The following is a 21,618-nucleotide window of genomic DNA, read 5'->3' as shown; positions in this document are numbered from 1 at the left end:
TTTTTTTTAATACAGATATTTCTGGAAGCAGTCGTAGGCCGCAAGTGCCTGACACATATGGTATGTCACGGACTTTGTGCCGTAGTGCCACCATCTGCTCATGTCAGGGATCAGGGTTTTGGTCCATGATGCTTTAGGGGTAGCGCCCCACATCGTCTGCCATTTACGAATGACCTCCATCCTTAGTTCGGCCTTTGTGCGTGGCTTTCCGATCTTCTTGGCCACTGCGGCACTCTTCCGCTCGGCAGCCAGGAGCGGGGCAGGTGGCATTTGTGCCAAGAGCATCGTCGCTATGTCTGACACCGACTTATAGCATCTGGCTACCCGCAGGGCGGCAGTCCTCTGTGCCTGCATCAAAGCTTCCTTAGGCTTTTGGACTCCTTGTATGCTGTCCGACCACACTTGGGTACTGTAGAAGTCTGCTATGCACCACGCTCATCAACAGCTGCCGCTTTGACTGCGATGGACCACTGACATTTGGCATTAGCCTGCTGAGAGCCGTCGTTGCTCTCTTCGCTCCTGCTGATATCGTTCTCGCGCGGTCTATGAATGACAGTCTAGTGTCCAAGTGTACGTTGAGGTAACGCACAGTGCACTTGACCGGAATGGCCAGGATCGCTGAGGGACGGAAGGAATGCTTGTTAATCAGCACCACACACTCCGACTTCTCCGAGGCCAAGGGCAAGCCGTTGACGGACAACTAGTTACTGACTGCCGTCAGAAAAATAACAGATTTTATTTATGAATATTTAAACGGGAGACTAACTGATATGTGTAAGAAACAAGTAGGTGAAGAGGAATTAGGGTTAAAATATAGTAATAATAATAGTTGTTAATATAAAAAATAAATTGTCAAGATAAAAATGTACACACACACACACATGTCATTCCGGACAGGTGCTCAATATAAATGTCTCTGGATTACCTCTTGATGAGGAAATTGTGCATGAGCGGTACAATTTCCTCATCAAGGTGGCGTATGACCGGCTACAAAGCACCTTATGAAAGTGTCGTTACCTGGGGGGTCCATGAATCCAGGGCACCAATAATGAATGGTGCAACTGCCACCTCATAGTTGTACTGAGCTGCCAACTTTGTCCTTAGGTCCTCATATTTGGTTTTCTTCTCCGCGGCTGCCGTTTTAAATACCGCTAATCGGTTGTCGAAAGGCACAGTGACGTCAACCACGTAAATGTTTGGGCTCTTCTTCAGAATCAAATCCGGTCTCAGACCCTGGTTACCCAGGACCTGATTTTCGGAGAGGACCTCAAATCTTGTGGATGCTGCTTTCTTGATTCTGGCGACTATGGCATTATGCCTCGCCATGTAAAGCGTGGTGTAACGCATAGTGATCGACGACGTGGGCTAGGCTTTCATTTGTATACCCACACCGTCTACACCTGCGATCACCGGCTCTTCACGACGAGGAGCCATTCAATGGAACGAGGTTCAGCCTTGCCCGATGGACGAAACGCTCCCTCCAGAACCCATTTAATTACTCATAACAATATTTTATAAATCGTTACCTTCATTTTCTCCATCATCACCATCAGAACTATAATTATATTCTGATTCATCATCAAATTCTTCATCAGACTATATCCATTTATCGTTTTCCAAAATATCAAGTAGCTCAGCATTCCATAATATGTGTGTTTTCATACTTTTTTTGATGGGACTTCGAGAGCGATCAACTCTTGATGGACCAGCAGAAAGGTGTCCATGTTATTATAATATAAAATAAATTGATACTAAATTATAGAATACGTATTATAAAATGAATAATATGTCTAGAAAAACAACAATTTGCAAATCGCAAGATTACTGTAGTTGTTTTCAATAAAACTTAACGAAAATATACGGGAAACACAAACCAACTACAATGCATAGTTAATTAATACTTTCTGAATAGCCATGATAAATATTGAAGCAGTATCTCTATGGCCGAATTATTTATAAACATCCCACTGTGCAAAAAGTTGTAATATTTGTTTTATAAACGTTTGAAGTTTACTTAAAATGTTAAAAATTATAGTATAAATTACGTAAATTTTACATAATAAGAACTGCGAATGTCCGCGAAAATTGACTTGCTAATTATGTTATATTTATATAAATATAACAAAATAGTAAATGTCAATTTTATGTTAAAATTCTGTTTCATCAAACATAAATTTGATGTTAAAATTATGTTTCATTAAACATTATATGAACACACAAAAAACATTAATAAAACTGCTTATTAATATTCGAAACAAGGTTTAAAATACTTGAATATAACATAAGTAATTAATATTTATTTTATATAAATAAGATACACGGTGTTTCAAAAGTCTTCATCCGATTACGAACTGATATATTTCGGCAACGGTTAATCACAGGTTAATGGCTAATGTATTAATGGAAAGATTAGCTAACTAAGTTCATTATAAGTTATCTAGTTGATAAATTTGGCACCGTAATGGTTAGTGAACTAGGAATCATTAGTTTGTTTCGTTATGGCGACTTCGCAACAGAAAGCATTTTGCGTCCTACGTTTCAATAAGTGTGAGTCGGCGATAACCGTTCAACGTGATTTTCGAAGAATTTATGGAACTGAAGCTCCTATTGCTCAAAGCATTCGACGTTGGCACCAAACTTTCCAAGAAAGTGGTTGACTGTGTGCACAGAAATGCTCAGGTCGACCTCGTACCTCTGACGAAAACATCGAGCGAGTTCGACAAAGTTTCGTTCGAAGTCCACAGAAGTCTACACGTCGTGAAGGCCTAGAGCTAGATCTCCCACATTTGACCGTTTGACGTGTTCTACGACGTCGTTTGACATTGAAGGCATACCGAATACAACTGTTACAAGCCCTCCTACCGGATGACAAACAAAAAAGGATTGATTTTTGCAATTTCATATCCGAAAAACAAGAAAAAAATGAGTCATTTGTCTCACGCATTGTTTTTTTGGACGAAGCCACATTTCATCTAAGTGGAAAAGTCAACCGCCATAACGTCAGGATTTGAGCTTTAGAGCAACCACACGCAACTGCTGAGCATCAAAGAGATTCACCAAAAATCAATGTTTTCTGTGCAATTTCCCGGAAAAAAGTTTACGGTCCATTTTTTTTTTTTTTTTTTTTGAAAAAACAGTAACGGATGACACATATCTAAACATGTTGCAAACATGGTTGTTTCCATAGTTACAAGTGGATAGTGATGAGTTTGTTTTTCAACAAGATGGAGCACCGCCGCACTGGAAGTTAGAAGTTCACCGGTATTTGAATGGTGAACTTCCTCAGCGGTGGATTGGGCGTAAAGTAAACGACCATTTGGCGATTCATCCCTGGCCACCACGTTCCCCTGACCTCACAGTGTGATTTTTTTTTATGGGGCTACATAAAAGATAAAGTGTATGTACCACCATTACCTACAAACTTGGAAGAGCTTAAAATCAGAATCAAAGATGCTGTTAATGCCGTTGACACCAGATATGATCAGCAACGTTTGGGAAGAATTAGATTACCGTGTATAGATGTGTGTCGGGTGGCCGGTGGGGGTCATATTAAACATTTGTAACCAAAGTAAATAAAACTTGACTATTTTAAGAATATATTTTTTTTTTATTTCACCCTTATATCTTCATTTTTAATTTAAATATGAATTTTTGAAATCGGATGTACTTCATATACTTACCATATTGCTCTAAAAAAGTAGGAAGGTAATTTAAAAATTAACAAGACAATTAAGTATAGCTATAATTCATTCAAATATATTATGTTACTATACACAAATAAATAATATTATATTATGGTTTGAATGACATTAGTAAATAAATATAATAATGTCAATAATACAATGCTTAAAATATTTCGTGGCACAACTGCCTTACAATTTGACACTTGAACGAAAAAAGACTTATACTTTAAATCAATCTCATGTATTAAGTATAAATCACATAAATCATTAGTATTCACTATATAAATTCCAACTATATGAGATGGAATTGGCTTATCACTAAATTCTGTGACATTCATACATTTTTTTACCATTAACTGAATTGGTTTGTTCTCAGGCTTTATAATGTATTGTACAGTAACTAATGAATAATCTTGACATAGAAAATACTTATCTTTTTCATTTGTCATATTTAAAATAGTTTTTGAAAAATTTAAAATACATTTTGAATATAATTTATTTGAGATACTCATAAACAGTAAATGGCTTTAATAATTAATTTCATTGGAGAAGATAGGATAATTTGAAATTACATTTAATTGAGAGGTTAATAATATTGTTGTTTTTCTGTTATTCTATTATAAACTTCTTGCAGGGGATATTTTTCTGATTTCAGAGATTTTTTCATGTACTGTAAGTAGTTTTCATATCTAAATGAGCTAAAGTTGTCGAGTGATCCATGCAATAATGTAAACATGGGTAAATGGATTAAACTAGAACATTATAACTAACATAATGATGACCATATAATGAACCATAGTCATGTACACATCGTTTTAATAACTCAGATGCTTTTCAGTTATATTAATTATGGCAAGTCTCTGAGGATATTAAAATTTTTGTGGCAAATACTAGTAACAAAAAGTGTTTGTAAAATTCAGGCTTCAGCTTACCTTTTAGAACTATTACTCCTGAATACAAAACAAAACTACGTTACTCGGTAGCCTTCCAAAAGTCTACATCATCTAAAGGTCTTGGCAAACGACAAAATTCTGATGGCACATAGGATCTTAATATTTTTAATTCGTTATTAACCCTTTCAGTGCCGCACACATATTTTAACCATTACCTTCCAGGACCGACTAAAATCAAAATGTTCAAAAATTAAAATTTAAACTATCAAAATAAACCTAATTTTATCCTGAATATTAAGTTCTATTTTTTTTTTTACAATTTTTTTTTTACAATTTTTTTATACTAAGATATTTAAAATTTTTGAAACTACATACATTGCAGGTGTCCAAAATGTTCAACGATTAACAGTATTTATAAAAAATAACTAAATAGTGAAATATATTCGTATAAAACAATTGAAATAAACATATTTATATAATCAATCACATCTTTTATTAATTATTCTATTTTATGTATTATAAAACATTAAATTATAAAAAAAAAAACACATGAAATAAAAAAAAAATATAAAAATAAAAAAAATAATAGGTATAATAATGTCATTAATATGTTTGTTTTGTGTGATATATAAAAAAACATGGTGTGGCACATGACCCTTTGTCACAATTTTTACACACGTAGGTGGTATTGGTTCTTTTTTTGTTTGCAAAACATACTGTACATCTTTTCCTTCCAATATTTCCTGTTCCAGTGCTAGGAATATCTGATAGGAAGTGTCGCCCTATAAGTCTTCATGTGCATTTTTTGGCTTTCGTTTTAGTGTATTTGTCTTAGGAGTTGAATACACTTCTAATAACTGACGAATTAGTTAAAGCTGAAATTTTGCCAAAGGTATGTTCTCTCCAGTAACAGTCTTATACATAACGTGTGAATTGAGAAGTGATAAGTCTATCAAGTGAAAAAATATTTTTTTATACCACTTTAATGTTTTTCTGACGCATTCCACTGAACTAAGTAGCATATCAATTTTGTCGATACTGCCTATAAATTAATTGTACTTATCATAACACATGTTGTTTTTTTTATAATTTCACCACTTCTATATGTTTTATTTGTGTCTATAACTGTATCTGGACAGATTGTTATTAGCATAAATACCTCACGACGGTCGAACCATTTCAAAACTGATATGTTTTTTGTGTACATACTTCGGATATTTCCTAAAGTTAATTTGATCATAAGATTAGGCATATCTCGACGGTTTTTACGAACTGTCCCAGTAAGTTATGTCTTGTTTCCTGATAAAAATTGGGCTAAAAATGGTGATGTGTACCAGTTATCTATAAAAAGATTGTGTCCTTTTCGTAGAAAATTTTTCATCAGAGTGTTAACAACTGAACCTGACATTTCAAGATTGCTATCATATGCAATTAAATTTATTGTTGCGCCAGTATAAATAATACATTTTAAAATATAGTCAGTTTCACAATCACATAGAATAAACAATTTAATGCCAAAACGATGGCGTTTAAATTTAATAAATTGTTTCAAACTCAATCTTCCCTTCCATAGAACTAAGCTTTCATCTATGACCAAATTCTGAAAGGGTATTAGACCTGCTTGAAAATTTGCACTTATTTCATCTAAAACCATTTATATTTTAAACAAACGATTACCTGTTTCTTGATATTCATTGTTACAAAAATGTAGTATACGTGAAAGATAAAAATATCTATTTCTACTAATAATATTACTGAAAATTGGTGAATTCAGTAGTGGGTCAGTTGACCAATATTCTTTCATGTCCAATTTTTTGTTTCTAGTCATTAGCATACACGTTGCTATAAACACATATAACTCATTTATAGTAGTTTATTTTTCTGCAGTTAATTTGTTTGCCTTTTGCATTTGTTTAGCATAACGATTTGACTCATAAGCAATTTTTCCCACGAGGACTTCAGACACAAAAGCTTCAACGTAATCAAGTATATTTGAATCTTCATTTAGCCCAAACTCATGTTTTTGAACACCACACTAATTAACAAATTGTTTTATTAGCATGCACACATTTTGTATATAAATACATATTACATACTTTTGATGAATCAAGTTAAATTAAATTTGGTTGAAACATTCCTCTTGTTTTCCACTTGAAATCAGGAGTATACAGTTTATTAGTAGGTTTCTTTGGTTGTCGATTAGGAGTATGTTATGTAGGTGGTAAAATTTGTACACCTAAAATAATTAATTTTAGAACAATTATACTGTTAGAAAAATAAAAATAATATTTACTATCATTAACGCGTTGTTTTAGATCATCAATCAGCCTAATATTCTTTTTTTCTCGAACCCAAAATTCAATCAAACGTTTTGTGTCATCAAAACATATACAATGCATATAGTCTAAACAGACTATGTTTGTTATATTAATAGGTAACCTTAGTAAGGGGGTATCATCTTTGTGATATTCTTCATTAGATTTATTACGAAAACTTTCATTTGTTCTCAAGAAGGCATTTGTCCCAGTTAAAACAATCCTATTTTCTAAGTATTCTCCTTCTTCAAAGCATGATGAACAACCAAAATAAGCATTATAATATTTGAAATTAAGTAAGAAACTCTTAGCTGGGACATCACATACTATAATAAAAATGTTTAAATTAATTTTAGTTCCATTTACATCTAAACCACTTCTTAGTACTTCTAAAATATCATTAATAAATGGATTTAAATATTCTTCAATGGAATGTGGCTTCTTGTACCCATGAAATATACCAATTGGAATTACATTTTTAGATTGTAACAATAATATATATTATTGTTACATAACACCTATGTATGTGTCAATTCCGTAGTAGGCAATAGTGGGATATTTATGCTTTGATAAACATTGTTAATGATTGTGAGGCCTGTGGCCAATACGCACCGTTTATCGAAAGGGCAGTTCGAGACTGACCAGCAATAAACACGAACTCACCAACACCGGATTGTTTACCATCATCTACATTTTGTTAAGTACAAACCAAAAATATATTTTGAACAGAGATTTATAAACCAAACGTGTTTTATTTATTGATAAGATCCCACATACCTTGTTCTAACCCCCTAGCTACGGAAAATTTATCCATAAGGACCAGAAAACCTTCCCTGGATAACTATATATAGTAACTAGGTTCCCCAGCCACGTTACAAGATAATACATTTTAGAATTTAAAATAGAAATTAACACGTTCACGACCAAGAGGTAAATTTGGGTGTCATTTAAATAAACCGTATCATAAAATGGCTCTTAATTAAACATAAACTCATTGTATCTCATAGAAATATATATTTTATAATATTATTTATCAAGTGTTTTCGGCTATTAAGGTCATGTCACACATAATATGTGACATAATTATTTATCTATAGAAAAATCAGTAATCACTATCGCAAAATATTATTAAATTTTTTTTTGTGAATAAGTTTATAGGCAAAAAAACTATACGAAATTCATCTCCGATAAATTAACGCAAATAAAAAATAATTCGAATATCACCACTTGTCAAGAAATCATCAGCGGGTACATCTCAAAATAAAGTTAAAATTAACAAATGTTAAACTTAATACAAAAAACTCTAATTCAATGTATGAATAAAATTAAAAAAAATTAAACAAATTACTTTTTGTAAAATAATAAATCAACAGTTTACATTATTAAAAATAAAATTTAAGTAAAATAATAATAAAATTATCAAATTTTAGGTATGTATAAAAACATATTTTTACCAAACATTACAAAATTTAAATATTTATGATAATAAAATGTAATAAAAACAAAATTATCACTAAGCAATGACCAAAGTTAACAATATTATAAAACAAAACAAAATTTTGTTTAAAAATAACAATGAGTTAAAGATTTTAGTTCCGAAGAACTTTTATAGTAAAAAAAATCTTAAAATAAAAAATAATTACAAAACTACCTGTTAAAATAAATTAAAAACAATTTTAGTAGCGGCTAATTATAAATGATAAATTTTAAAACAAGGATCAGGACATAAACCGATTGTATTCCCTTTATCGTCCTTGCATGTATCATAAACAAAAGCAGTATTTTTCACAGTTTATTCTGATGACAAATTCTACATCTTTTTCTAATATTTACTTTCATAAGATTATGAGTTTTTTGTGATGGTCTTTTGTGAACTACACGTAGGTTGTATGAAATACCAATAAGACAATTTTCAACACATTTTCTGAATTCTAAATGAGCCATATTTTTGACGTATTTATTATACAATAGATTTCCATTCCATAAGCACATATCCATGAGGTGAAAAAAAACTTTTATATACCATCGAAAACATTTTCTAGGTGTAGGATAGTACCTGATCATTTGATCACCCTTGTCAATACCAGACATATTATTATTGTAATCAACAATAATATTAGATTTCATTTTTTTCCGTCCAAATTTATCTGTAGGTAACTTCTACAAAATCCAGTTTCTGTTTGGTAGAAATCATGCACACATCTCTTTTATCATTATACTTAATTACGTGTATATTACCTTTCTGGACATGAGCTACTTCACTTTTGCTCAATTTAGCATTCAATGTATCTTTGGGATTATCTTTTCTGTTTTTTCTCAATGTACCCACAACCTTAGTTTGATTTTCAAATAAAAATTGAGCTAAAGGTACACTATTGTAAAAGTTATCCATATATACTGTATGACCTTTTCCTAAGTATGGCTCCATAAGCTTAGCAACAATTCCGAATGTTACACCTCTACTGTCTTCAACTGTACCTTTGCCTTTATAAATCGAAATATCCAATATAAAACCATCTTTTGTACACAGTTTATAGAACTTGATACCATATTATGAGCCTTGCTTGGTATATATTGACGAAAAGTTAGCCTGCTCCTCTATAACAACAATTTTCGTCTAAGGATAAGTTTTCGTTCGGATAGTACTTGGTACAAATATTGTTAATTATATGATTTGTAATATTACTTATTTTATGTAACCGGTCTGAATGGTCAACTAAATTTGGTTGGTAAAAACACAAACAGCGTAAAATAGTTTCGTACCGGTGTCTACTCATTGTTTTACCAAAAATAGAGTGATTATCAAATTCATTCTGTGACCAATAAGTGCGAAGGGTCGGAAATTTTAAATAACCCATCAAAATAGTTAAACCTAAAAACTTTTTTAATTAAACTATATCAGTATTATACCAGGTTGATAAATTTGATCTTGGTGTTAAACCTTTAGATATTATGGAATTTGCTTTAAGATTTACCCATACTATCCATACATTTACCCATATTATCAAAAAGTTCATCATCAAATATTAAATTAAAAAACTCTATGGTTCATCATCCGGTACATGGCTCAGTAACCCTGGGTTTCCAGAAAACGGAATAAACTGAGGTTCTTAATTTCTATTGGTTTCTCAGTCATCACTTATAAGATTATCTTTGCTATCACTAGGGACATTTGAGTCATCACTTACTTCCGGATTTTCGGTATCACCAGGAAAATATTCATCGGAACTATCGTCATACTCGTTAAAACTTTCATTGTCTGAACTGGCGTATAATAATTCATTAATAGCGGCAGGGTCCATAGTTTCATATAATTCTTAAAATTATGAATTTATTGTATATTAATTTATATTTTATGTGAAAATAATTAATAATAATTAATTACGTTTGTTAACGATTTATTACGATTCATTCGAACATGTGCTAAGATACCAAAATACTACAACTATCATACAATAACAAAATAGGAACAATTGGCCAAAGTTGGCTCTTGCTGCTTCTGACTATTGGGAGACCGTCAATATTGATTCCTACTTTTAATTTCTTTTCAGTAATATGTATGTTAAGCATTATTTATTTTTAAAAGCGTTAATAACATATTTTGAAGACCCAAATGTATATATGACCCATTTGTTATATTGTTAATTTCCTTAGTCTTAGAAGTGTTCATTAAGGTTCGAACATCTTTTGGCACTTAGATTCCTTCAGATCTAAGGATACTTAATAGAGAATCAACACCATTGTGTGAAATTGTATACTTAAGTATCCAGGAGCGTAATTTATCACATATATTTGTACTACTATTATTTAAAGTATCAGATATATTGCAATTTTTTATCTCAGAAAATTATAATTATTTATTTTTTCTGGTGAATATTAAATGCACTATCATTACTATTACCACAACTACTAAATAAATTATTAAATATAGATGACGTTTCTACTTGACTCATATTAGATGAAGTTATAGTTGAAGGTATTGCTGATTTCTGTGGTAAATAGTTCAATTATCATTGCACATTTTTTTTTTGTTGTTTGTACAATTTTTCTGAAGTGACGTGTTGATATTGAGCCCAATTTCTGGCAAATTGACTAAAATAAATATAAGAAAAATAATTATGAACAAATATGCAGTCACCCTGACCACCGTAACTTGTTTTTTAGGTTTGATTCCACATTTTTTTTAAAAGAATTTCACATATTTTTATGTGAAAACCTCAAGGCACCTTACAGTTACTAATTATTAATTTTAGGTTTATGTCTTTTTCCTATATTATTTTTATTTAATAATAATACAAATAAAATCAATGCAATACTTTTGTTTTTAATGTTCTCAATAAAATATTTTATAAATAATACCGAATTCCTAGTAATGATATAGGTATGTTTAAATTAAAAATGCTGTTACTTAACAGCTTATATAATATGTAAATCAACTATTTAATTTTATGATGAAAATATTAAGGTGATATGAGATTATCTTTTTTCTTATAACTTTTTAATCTTGTATTGGATGTCCTGAGTCGTTCAGTGTCTGCCTTTTCAAATTGAGAATCAGTAAATACGGTAGAAGAACTTTCTCGAATAACCCTTAATAGTATAAAAAAAAAAAAAATAAAGAAATATTTAATGAATTAATTATGGGTTGAAATCATTTAATAAAGTACAATGAATATAATTATTTACAGTTAAGCAAATAATTCTACAAGTGCTATTAAATTTTTAAACATATTATAGTATATTAAATTTACTTCGAATTATTTGAATTAGAGAAGTTTTTTTTAATTTGGTCATGTCTGTTGCCCAGCCACGGCCAGTTTATGAAATTTTAACACAATACCCGTCTGTAAATATCTTATTCATAACTTTTTTAACATGATGTTTAGCATTATTGCCTCCAATATTTTTTATAAAAGATTCCTAAAAATAAATGTAATTCTTGTTTAAAAAAAATATGTTTGAAGAACATAGATAATAATATGATATAATATTACCAATTTGGGAGCAAACTCAAACTCATTTTTGATCCGATTTTCTAATAAGAATAATTAAAAAGGAGAACTAAAACCATACATAATTCTAATTACATAATAAATTAAAATAATCAATTCTTATTTTTACTTTCTGTATAATTTTTATTATACCATTTTTTTTCTCTTTATCTCTCACATAAGTTAATAATAACAATATATTAATAAAATATTAACAACTTACACATGCCAAATTTAGAAAATAATCAGCTAAATAACTATAAGTGCCCTGACGTAGATTTTACCACTGTATCAACCGGTTGGATAAATAAACTAAACAAAGATAAACTAATAACTGAATTATCAAGAAGATAATTAATAACAACTGGTTTGGTTCAAGATCTAAAGAATAGGCTAAATAAATATTTAAAAGGAGAATCTACCCCAGACGATTTCGATACGTCAATAGAAAACATTACATTTATTCCAGATCCAATTAATAACTTCGACGATAATAACATAACAAAAGACATAATGACGGAGAACAAAAAAACCTTACTTCAAACCAAATAATTTCTCGGGTTCTATTTCTGAAAATGTTGACTCGTTCTTAAAAAAATACGATAGAGCCGCCATCATAAATGGGTGGTCAGAATCCGAAAAAATGCAATACATTCCGGTATTTCTAAAAGGATCTGCTCTTACATTTTATGATAACATTGTAGATAGTGGGGAGAAAATAAAATGGTCAGAATTAGAAAAAAAATTGAGACTAGAATTTGAACCGATTGCACAAACCGACATGCTTAGATTAATGCTCGAAAAACGCAAACAACTACCTGACGAACCCACGGTAGCTTACATCAACGAAGCCGAGTCCCTGTGTAGGCGTATCGATAGTAAAATGTCGCAAGAGGAAATGGTACGAAACATCATGAAAGGTCTAAACCCCTCCATAGCTAGATATATAGGTATAATGGGCAATGAAAGTTTATCGGAATTAAAAAGTAACGTCCGCAAATATTTATGATAACAGGTGACACACCTAAATCCGCATCTGATTATGAAACTGAAATCATTAAATCGAAAATCCAACAAATAAACAAAAGAAAAAACATAAAAAATAATGAAATCGAAAAACTACGCGAAGAATTATTGAAAGATATAAAAACTATGTTTAATCAACTTTTAATTAATGAAAAAAATAAAAGACATATAGGCAACATTGAACAAAACAACTCTTATGAAACCAATAATAAACAAAATCATAACGACTTCAACGGTCAACAATGGCAAACACACATGCCTCAAACATATAATAACATACCTTGCAACAACACACCATATTGGAATACAGGTCCAATTCCTTCTAATCAACCATATTTTCCAATAAATTCGACGAACAACATGCCACAAATAAATCAATCTCCATATAAAAATAAAAATCCTACTACTCAAAAAAAAAAACGATGTTTAATTTGCTCAAAAACTAATCACGCAGAAGAAAAATGTTTTTTCAAAAATAAACCGAACTCTGACATTTGTTAAATTTGTAATAAATCGGGACATACGGCCAATACTTGTAACTTATATCTTAATAAATCAAAAAACTAAATATAAGGTTAAACACAGCTGATAATTGTTCACCTTCTATTACAGCAACACCTATACAAAACATTAATAAAATAAACTCCACGCCCGACGCACTTTATATTGAAGCCAAATTCAATAACATGACATTACCAATAACAATAGACACAGGCGCAAATATATGCTGTATTAGACAAGAATTATTACCTAAAACCTATACCATAAAACCTACCACAATACACCTATCAGGACCGGATAATAAACCATTACGCGTAGCGGGTATAAGTAAAATACAAATACAAATTAATAACAAATATTTCGACATAAACACCCACGTAATAGAAAATTTATCTAGCACAATTATACTGGGGAATGACAACAACACGGGTATGATATATGGGGATGGTAGTAGATCACCTATAGTATTATGTAATGTGAACAAAAATACCCACTGGGTCCCAGGCATGGTAACATCAAAAACATCTAATAAAATCCCTAATAATATAATTTATATATAAGAAATACCGACAATCGATTTACTAACACACAACTTAAACATAAAGAATATGAAAAATGATAATAAAAATACAGTTAATAATATACAAATAATCACAAACGACAACTATACAAAAGAACTAGAGATAAACCCTAAAAATGTGGGCCATTCGAAACGTCTAGACGAAACATCTGGACATGATAAAAAGTGGCATCCCAGCACATTTTTATATACCAAAACACCCCCACATGCCGAATCTTTAGAAATTACCGACAATACACAAATCGATCAAATCAATTACCAAACAAAAAACATAACGGTCCCAGAACCAATAAATGTAATCACAAAACAGTTTATAACCGATTCTGAAGGCACTTCTTTCTCAACTTCACCCAAATTAAACTTAATACAACACAACCGAGTCGTTCAATTATTAACCGAATACAATCATATCTTTACAACAGATACCTCTAACATAAAATCGGCTAATATAAAACCTTGCGAGATAAAAATGAAGCCTAATTATAAAGAACCAAAATTTAATGCACCACATAGAGTGTCACCGCAACAAAGAATCGAATTAGAAAGTCAAATAAATAAATTAATAAAAGCAAACATAGTAAAACCGGTAATTTCAAAATTTGCCGCTCCGGCCTTTTTAGTTAAGAAAAAAGAAATCGGATCATACCGGTTTAGTAGTATCGTATAAAGAACTTAATGACAGGGTCGAATGCGATCAATATCCAATACCGCGTATTTTCGGTCTATTCAGAGCCCTAGTAGGATCAAAATATTTTACATTGTTAGATTTAAACAATGGATTTTTTCAGATTCCCATCAAATATCAAGACCAATATAAACTCGCATTCACATCCATTTTAGATCTATTAACTTTCACAAGACTTCCCAAGGTTTTCAAAATAGTAGTGCAATATTTCAAAGAGAATTAAACAAAGCATTTTAAAATATATTATACAAATCAATTATAATTTACATTGATGATTTAGTGTCTTATGGCAGTGATTTTGAACAAGCTATAATAAACTTACGAAAAGCATTTGAAAACATCGATAACATGAATTTCTCCCTAAAAACTAAAAAATGTAATTTCTTTTTTGATAAAATAGAATTATTAGGGCACGAAATATCAACCATTGGCATACAACCTTTGGATAAAAATACTAAAGCAATAATCGAATTTAAAACGCCCAAAACTATAAAAGACGTGAGATCATTTATCGGCATGTGTTCGTATTATAGGAAACACGTTAAAGATTTTGCCAAAATTGCACACCCGTTTAGTGAACTAATAAAATCAGGGACAAATAAAATAACATGGCTTAATAAACTAAAAAAATATTTAACTTCAGAACCATAACTATTACATTTTGACGATGATAAACACGTATATTTAACAATAGATGCATCTATAATGGGTTTAGGTGCATGTATTGAACAACCTGATGACAAAAACATACTGCACCCTGTAGGATATGCATCTAGGAAACTACTAGACTAGGAAAAAACATATTCTTCCACAACCCTTGAACTACTTGGGCTATGTTTTGGGATTTAATATTTTCGGGAGTACTTATGGGGACGTAAATTTACTGTATTTTGTGATAATATTAGTTTACAATATTATAATAACTTAAAAATACCCTCTGCTAGGATAGCCAGATTAACATTAAAATTATTAGATTTTGATTTTGATATCATATACAAAAAAGAAAAAGAAAATAATGTTGCTAACTCACTTTCAAGAAATGCCATTAACAAAATTAATAGCACTAATATAATTAACAACAATATTGAAAAATCGACTAATTTACATGACATTAAAACACATCAAAAAAATGACCAATTTTGTAACGACAAAATAAAAGCATTAAATAATGAAGAGGTACAAACTAACATAAAAAGAAAATCTAGACGATTTACACTACAAAATGAAATACTATATTATAAAAGATATACACCTCCTAAAAATTATAACCTAATTCTTGTAATACCAAAAACACTAATTTTAATAACATATTAAAATCTTATCATGACTCACCCACTGGTGGTCATACAGGCATATCGCGTACTATATACAAAATCCAAAATAAATACTATTGGCTTGTTTTTACACAAAGACACCACCAATTTCATTAAATCTTGTGACGAATGTCAAATTCATAAAAAAATGAGTGGCAAGCCAATAGGTTTATTAAATCCAATACCGATTATAACAGGGAAACCATTAGACAGGGTAACATTTGATTATCTAGGCCCACTAACATCAAGTAATAAAAAACGATATGTACTGGTAGCTATTTGTAATACAACTAAATGTATATTCACCAAAGAAGGTGAATCGACGACAGCCGAAGCAACTGCCAAATTCTTAACAGAAATAGCATCACAATGGGGTTGTTACAGAAACTTCTCGTTTGACAGAGATACTCATTTCAGAAACAAATTAATTACCGACATATGCACAAATTTAGGAATAAATCAAATTCTATCAACAAGCTATTCACCATAAACACGGGGACTAGGTGAAAAAATTAACGGTGTATTAACAGGTTCAATAAAAAATTATTTAACAAATGGAGACCAAACAAAATGATCGCATTTCCTACCATATATAACACTAGCATATAATGCTACTCCTCAAACCACTACCAAATACAGTCCATTCTATCTTATTTATGGTTTCGAACCTACATTTCTAATAGACAACAAAATTATACCCGAAGACATCCCATATCAATTAAAACAATCTTTAATAGAATTAAATGAAATAAGAAATAAAATACCTCAACGAATTCACGAAGCTCAACTAATACAAAAAAAATATGACAAAACTCATACAACAATAAATTACAACATAAATGATTTAGTTATGGTCAAATTTCCATTTTTAGAAGTAGGCAAGTCTCTCAAATTAAAAACTATATATAGATGGCTATTTAAAATAATAGATAAAGTCAATGAACTTAATTACAAAATAAAATTAATTTTGAATAATAAAGAAATTATCGACACCGTGCATGTTAGAAAACTAAAACCATACCATAAGAGAGAATAATAAAAAAAATATATATATATGTATAAAAATAAACACATTTTTTTTTTTACATAATAATAATCACTCTCCTTTATCATCATCATATATATAAAAAAAAAATAAAATTCTGAAATAATCGAACTAGGGCATGCTCGATGCGAAGACCTACATCATAAACTAATTTATCAAACCCCATTAGGAGGCATAATATCAGGAATTCGAGTAAATGAAACATTCATAACCTCACACACAAGTGGAGGAATGTTAGATAAATATGGAAATTGCGAAGGTACCACCTTCACAAACGCTAGGGGCATATGGAACAATGTTATAATATAAGTCAAATACAAAATCCATTTATCCGAGGGTATAGCATTAGCAAACACCAAAGAAAATATATTAATTTTACCCACTGGGTCTAGACTAAAGTTATCAGAGTCATATGGGCTTGACCAGTATAAGGGGGAAGTACGTAATTTGGACCAATGAAAAGTCAGACTGCAGCATCACAGAGTATGATGTATTATACGATGGACCAGCCTCCATAGTTACCTCCATAGATCGTAATCATAAAAAAATCGAGACTTTTATTGTAGAAACCACATACATTGCATTTGCATTAAAAAAATATCTATGACATTTGCCTGCAACATACCAGTTATCCAAACCGAAAATAACCAATTATTGATATTATCCAATTCTATGTATGTAAACACCTTTACACCTAAAAAAATTGAACCATTTAACACCGATTTATTATCCTACATAAATACAAAATTCGTTTATTTAGAATCCACAATAAAAAGAACAGTCACGAATCTTTATGAAGACCTAACCAAAACACAATACAATTTAGAGAGACAACTTCTTTTACAAAAATTAACACTTGCCTCATATAGTTTATCTGAATTCGCATTGCAGACCATCTCCAGAGCTTTGGTCACCTTGGACAAGCAAGTCCCCACGTGCTCGTCATCATAGAAGTCGTAGGCCATCTTTTCGACGAGCCTGCGAGCGTTCTGTACCTCTCTGCAAGCAGCAGTCATCTCGTTGTCGGTGGATTCCGATGGTTTCCGGGAGGAGTCGGAGGATGCAGTAGATGGCTTTTTATTCGCAGTCGGCCCCTGCTGGGGCGTTGGCGACGAGGCTGATTTTCTCTTCAGCTGGATTGCGATGGTCTGCTCCGTTTCCATGTCCCTGCTGTCGGGTGGCGGATCCATGACCTAGCCGTTATTTGTCGGAGCTCGGAGATAGAGATGTCTCGGGGTCCGTGTGGTCAAGCTGCGTGCGTCAAGCCGACGCGCGTGATCGTGCGACTTGTCGTTTGGCGACAATTGGCTTAATACTGACGGTAGGGGAAGACGTGATTCCCCGTGAACGAGGGGGCCTAGCTAGGCGCTCAGTGTGTCAAAGTGTGCAAGGGGTGTTGGTGGTTTTAATCGAGTCGACTCAAAATTGACACCGACCCGAACACGCACTTTTTAGCACAATAACAAGTTCCGCGTAATTCGGTGGTAATCGCCGCGTTTAGCACTTAGATCAGCTTTTCTCCAGAAGTTTAGGGCCGATTTGAGCGCGGTTTGGATCTATCGATTAGGGATAAAAATTCGTGTCGAACAATACCTTCCGCGCAAAAAACGGGGCACTTTTTCCGCCGAAAGTTGAGTTTGCCTCGGGAGCGACTCAAAAACGCGTCCGTGCGGTACGACGGTCAAGACTGAACTAAATATATATACTTATAGATATAAAACATAAGACTATTTAGAATAAATTAATTTTAAGACAAATATAGATTTAGTTGATAAGTCATACCATATAAAATTTAGAAATTAAGCAAAAAAATATGAATCACAATATGTAAAAATACACAACAATGTAAAAACTTAATAAAAATGTAAAGCAATATCATTACAATCCAACAGTTAAGAAATTTAAACTTAAAAATAAAACATTAACATTAACACGAATTGAGCAATTATAGATTAGGAATGGAAGAAGTCTCAAGCCTTAGCTCTGCACCCATACTATTCATATATTTATATGTAAATGCTTGTATCATGGTATATTAGACCCTTAAATTTTGTATACAATTTTTTTCTTAAACATTACCCATTCGCATTATATTCAAACTTTTGAACTTTGAGATTTAAACTTTAAATTTTATTCTCTCTTATCTAACGTCTCAATTATTGTATCACGCTAATACTCACTCATGAGTGGCGTTGTAAGGGCACAACACAAAAAAGCGTAGGGTGGATGTAATGATATGCTCACACATCATAATTTATTGTATATTTTATCATTTCATTAAATAAAGTAACGGTCAAGTTGTCGCACGCAGATAGCCCTTAATAAAAACCAATAATCCTTATTGATCACTGATGAGGGAGACGATTTACATTGTTTGGTCCCGTAGGAACTCACACGTTATTGTGACAATATGGCACAAAGCGTGTGATCTATTTTCGTGTGCCGCCAGAGACAAGGGATGGTCCAATGAGGTTCTCCGTCGTCGGGGAGAAAGCCGATTTCTATAAGGACTCGGAAGCCTTTGTTGGAGCCACCTGCGACCCTGGCTGTCTTGACCACGTTGTGTTCTCTCGACAGTGCATGAGCACCAGCCAAACTATCGAGTGCATGAGCACCGACAAAATTTCAAGTTCGGGCGCACCAGACAAGCGAGCAGGAGCTCTACTCAAAACCCACCATACACTTTACACCACAAGATTCTGCGAGCGACAGCTTAACTTCCTTTTTTATAAGTTAAATCAATGTTGTTTTCTTATTTGAACTTAAGTTTTTCTTAAGTCGTATCGTAACTTGTGTCACCTTGCATCTATCTCTGAGGAACGTACTACAAATATTCACTGCGGCGAACCAGGTAAGGTGCATGCCCAAAATACTTATTGTTAGTACGGATTCTTTTACCATCTAATTTACATAACGGTGTATTTGATCATATTCTCGAATCACGATCTCGAGAACCCTTCGAAGAACAGGAGGAAGGTAATAACGCGAGAACAAGTATTTTTAATAATCTTTATACCGGACTTACATACAAGACTTGTGTCCCTTGTGTCTGTTCGGCCATTCCTCCCATTACACTACCGTAGTTATTGCTATTTAACTATATTTTTAACTTTATTTATTTATTTATTTTTATTTCTCTTATTTTTGTGTTATTACATTTTTATAATTTTATTAATACCTATCTGTTATGAATTCTTATTAAAATATTATAATAAAAATAAAATATTAAATACTTCACATAAAAGGTCTAATTAATTAATAATTATTACAACATTATTTTAATTTTAAATTAGTATCACAACACTCATTTACCTATTAGTATCGCATAATACATATATGTAATATGTATATACTTAGTTAGTACAAACTATATTATACACACAACTTCTAGTATACTGTATACTACAGTAAATATTTTATAAATGCAGATTATGATTAGATAAACACACAGAGTAAAATACATATTTTTAGTTTATACTTTCAATTTCAGATTCGATATCATTATTCCTAAATTATTAAAAACAAAACTTATTAATAATCATTTAATTTGAAATAATTTCCCTCACTTGTCAATTTTTCATATTAAAATATGGCCCCAATACAAAAAAATGGTTAGCTGACTTTTTCTCCGACATACTATGTTCGGGTCAAAAAAAAAGCATTTCAAAATGCTGGAATATTATTGAAGCTGACAATATTTGTGATATATTTACGTAATCCAATTTCAAATTTTTCAAATTTCGTAAGTTCTACAATGCTTAGAAGTTAATAGTACGGTTCTGCCCCGCCTTCCTCTACATCGGGTAATACGGAAGATTACCATTCGCAAATGAATGCTGATATTTTTGAAAAATGGTTTGTTAAAATGTTGGCCAATTTAGAAGAATCATGTGTTGTAATGATAGACAATGGTTCCTACCATTCTACGCTAGTTGAAGATTACCCTAAGGTAAACATGCAAAAGGTAGATGTCCAAAATAGCTCGAAAAAAAATATTAATTATTCACCCGTAGAAACATTATGTGAATATTACTAGAATAAATTAAATTGGCAATACCGAAAGAGAAAAAATATTAACTCGATAAAGTTGCATAGCAAATGCGTCATGAAGTGGTAAGACTTCCACCTTACCACTGTCAGTACAACCCAACTGAGTTGATTTGGGGGCAAGTCAAGGGTGAAGTCGCCAAAAAAAAAATAATACTTTCAAAATGGTAGATGTTGAAGCATTGGTAAACAGATGCGATCACCAAAGAAGTTTGGACAAAATGTGGCAAACATTGCAGCAAACTTGAAGATACAGATTTGGTAAAAGAAAGGTTAAGGGATGAAATTTTAGAGCCTGTCATACTTACCATTAATCCTGATGAAAGTTCGATTGATGAAGACGAAAACGACGATGACGAATTATTTTAATTTTTATTAAAACGATGACTTTTGTAACTATTTGTAAATATATATATTTATTATTATTTCTGACTTTTCTTAGTTTATAAAGTGTAAAAAATTATAAAAATATAATAATATGGTAGACATTACATGATTTGAAATTATTTTTGACGGAAAAACGTTTAAATTCCCATGCC

The 21,618-nt window shown here is 31.5% G+C and overlaps 1 protein-coding gene and 1 pseudogene across 1 annotated transcript; both read right to left on the bottom strand.

Annotated features, from left to right (window-relative positions):
* Window positions 1–6: 6 nt before the first annotated feature.
* LOC112590945 lies at window positions 7–354 on the bottom strand. The gene has a single exon (XM_025334558.1). The coding sequence runs from the start codon at window positions 352–354 to the stop codon at window positions 7–9; it is 348 nt and encodes a 115-aa protein (XP_025190343.1).
* Window positions 355–6,449: 6,095 nt separating this feature from the next.
* Window positions 6,450–12,497, bottom strand: LOC112590944 (annotated as a pseudogene).
* Window positions 12,498–21,618: the final 9,121 nt, after the last annotated feature.

Source organism: Melanaphis sacchari, unplaced genomic scaffold (assembly GCF_002803265.2).
Source record: "Melanaphis sacchari strain LSU unplaced genomic scaffold, SCAv2.0 Contig1237_pilon_pilon, whole genome shotgun sequence".
NCBI lineage: Eukaryota > Metazoa > Arthropoda > Insecta > Hemiptera > Aphididae > Melanaphis > Melanaphis sacchari.
Note: the sequence above shows the minus strand (reverse complement) of the source record. Positions and strands in the feature narration are given on the sequence as shown.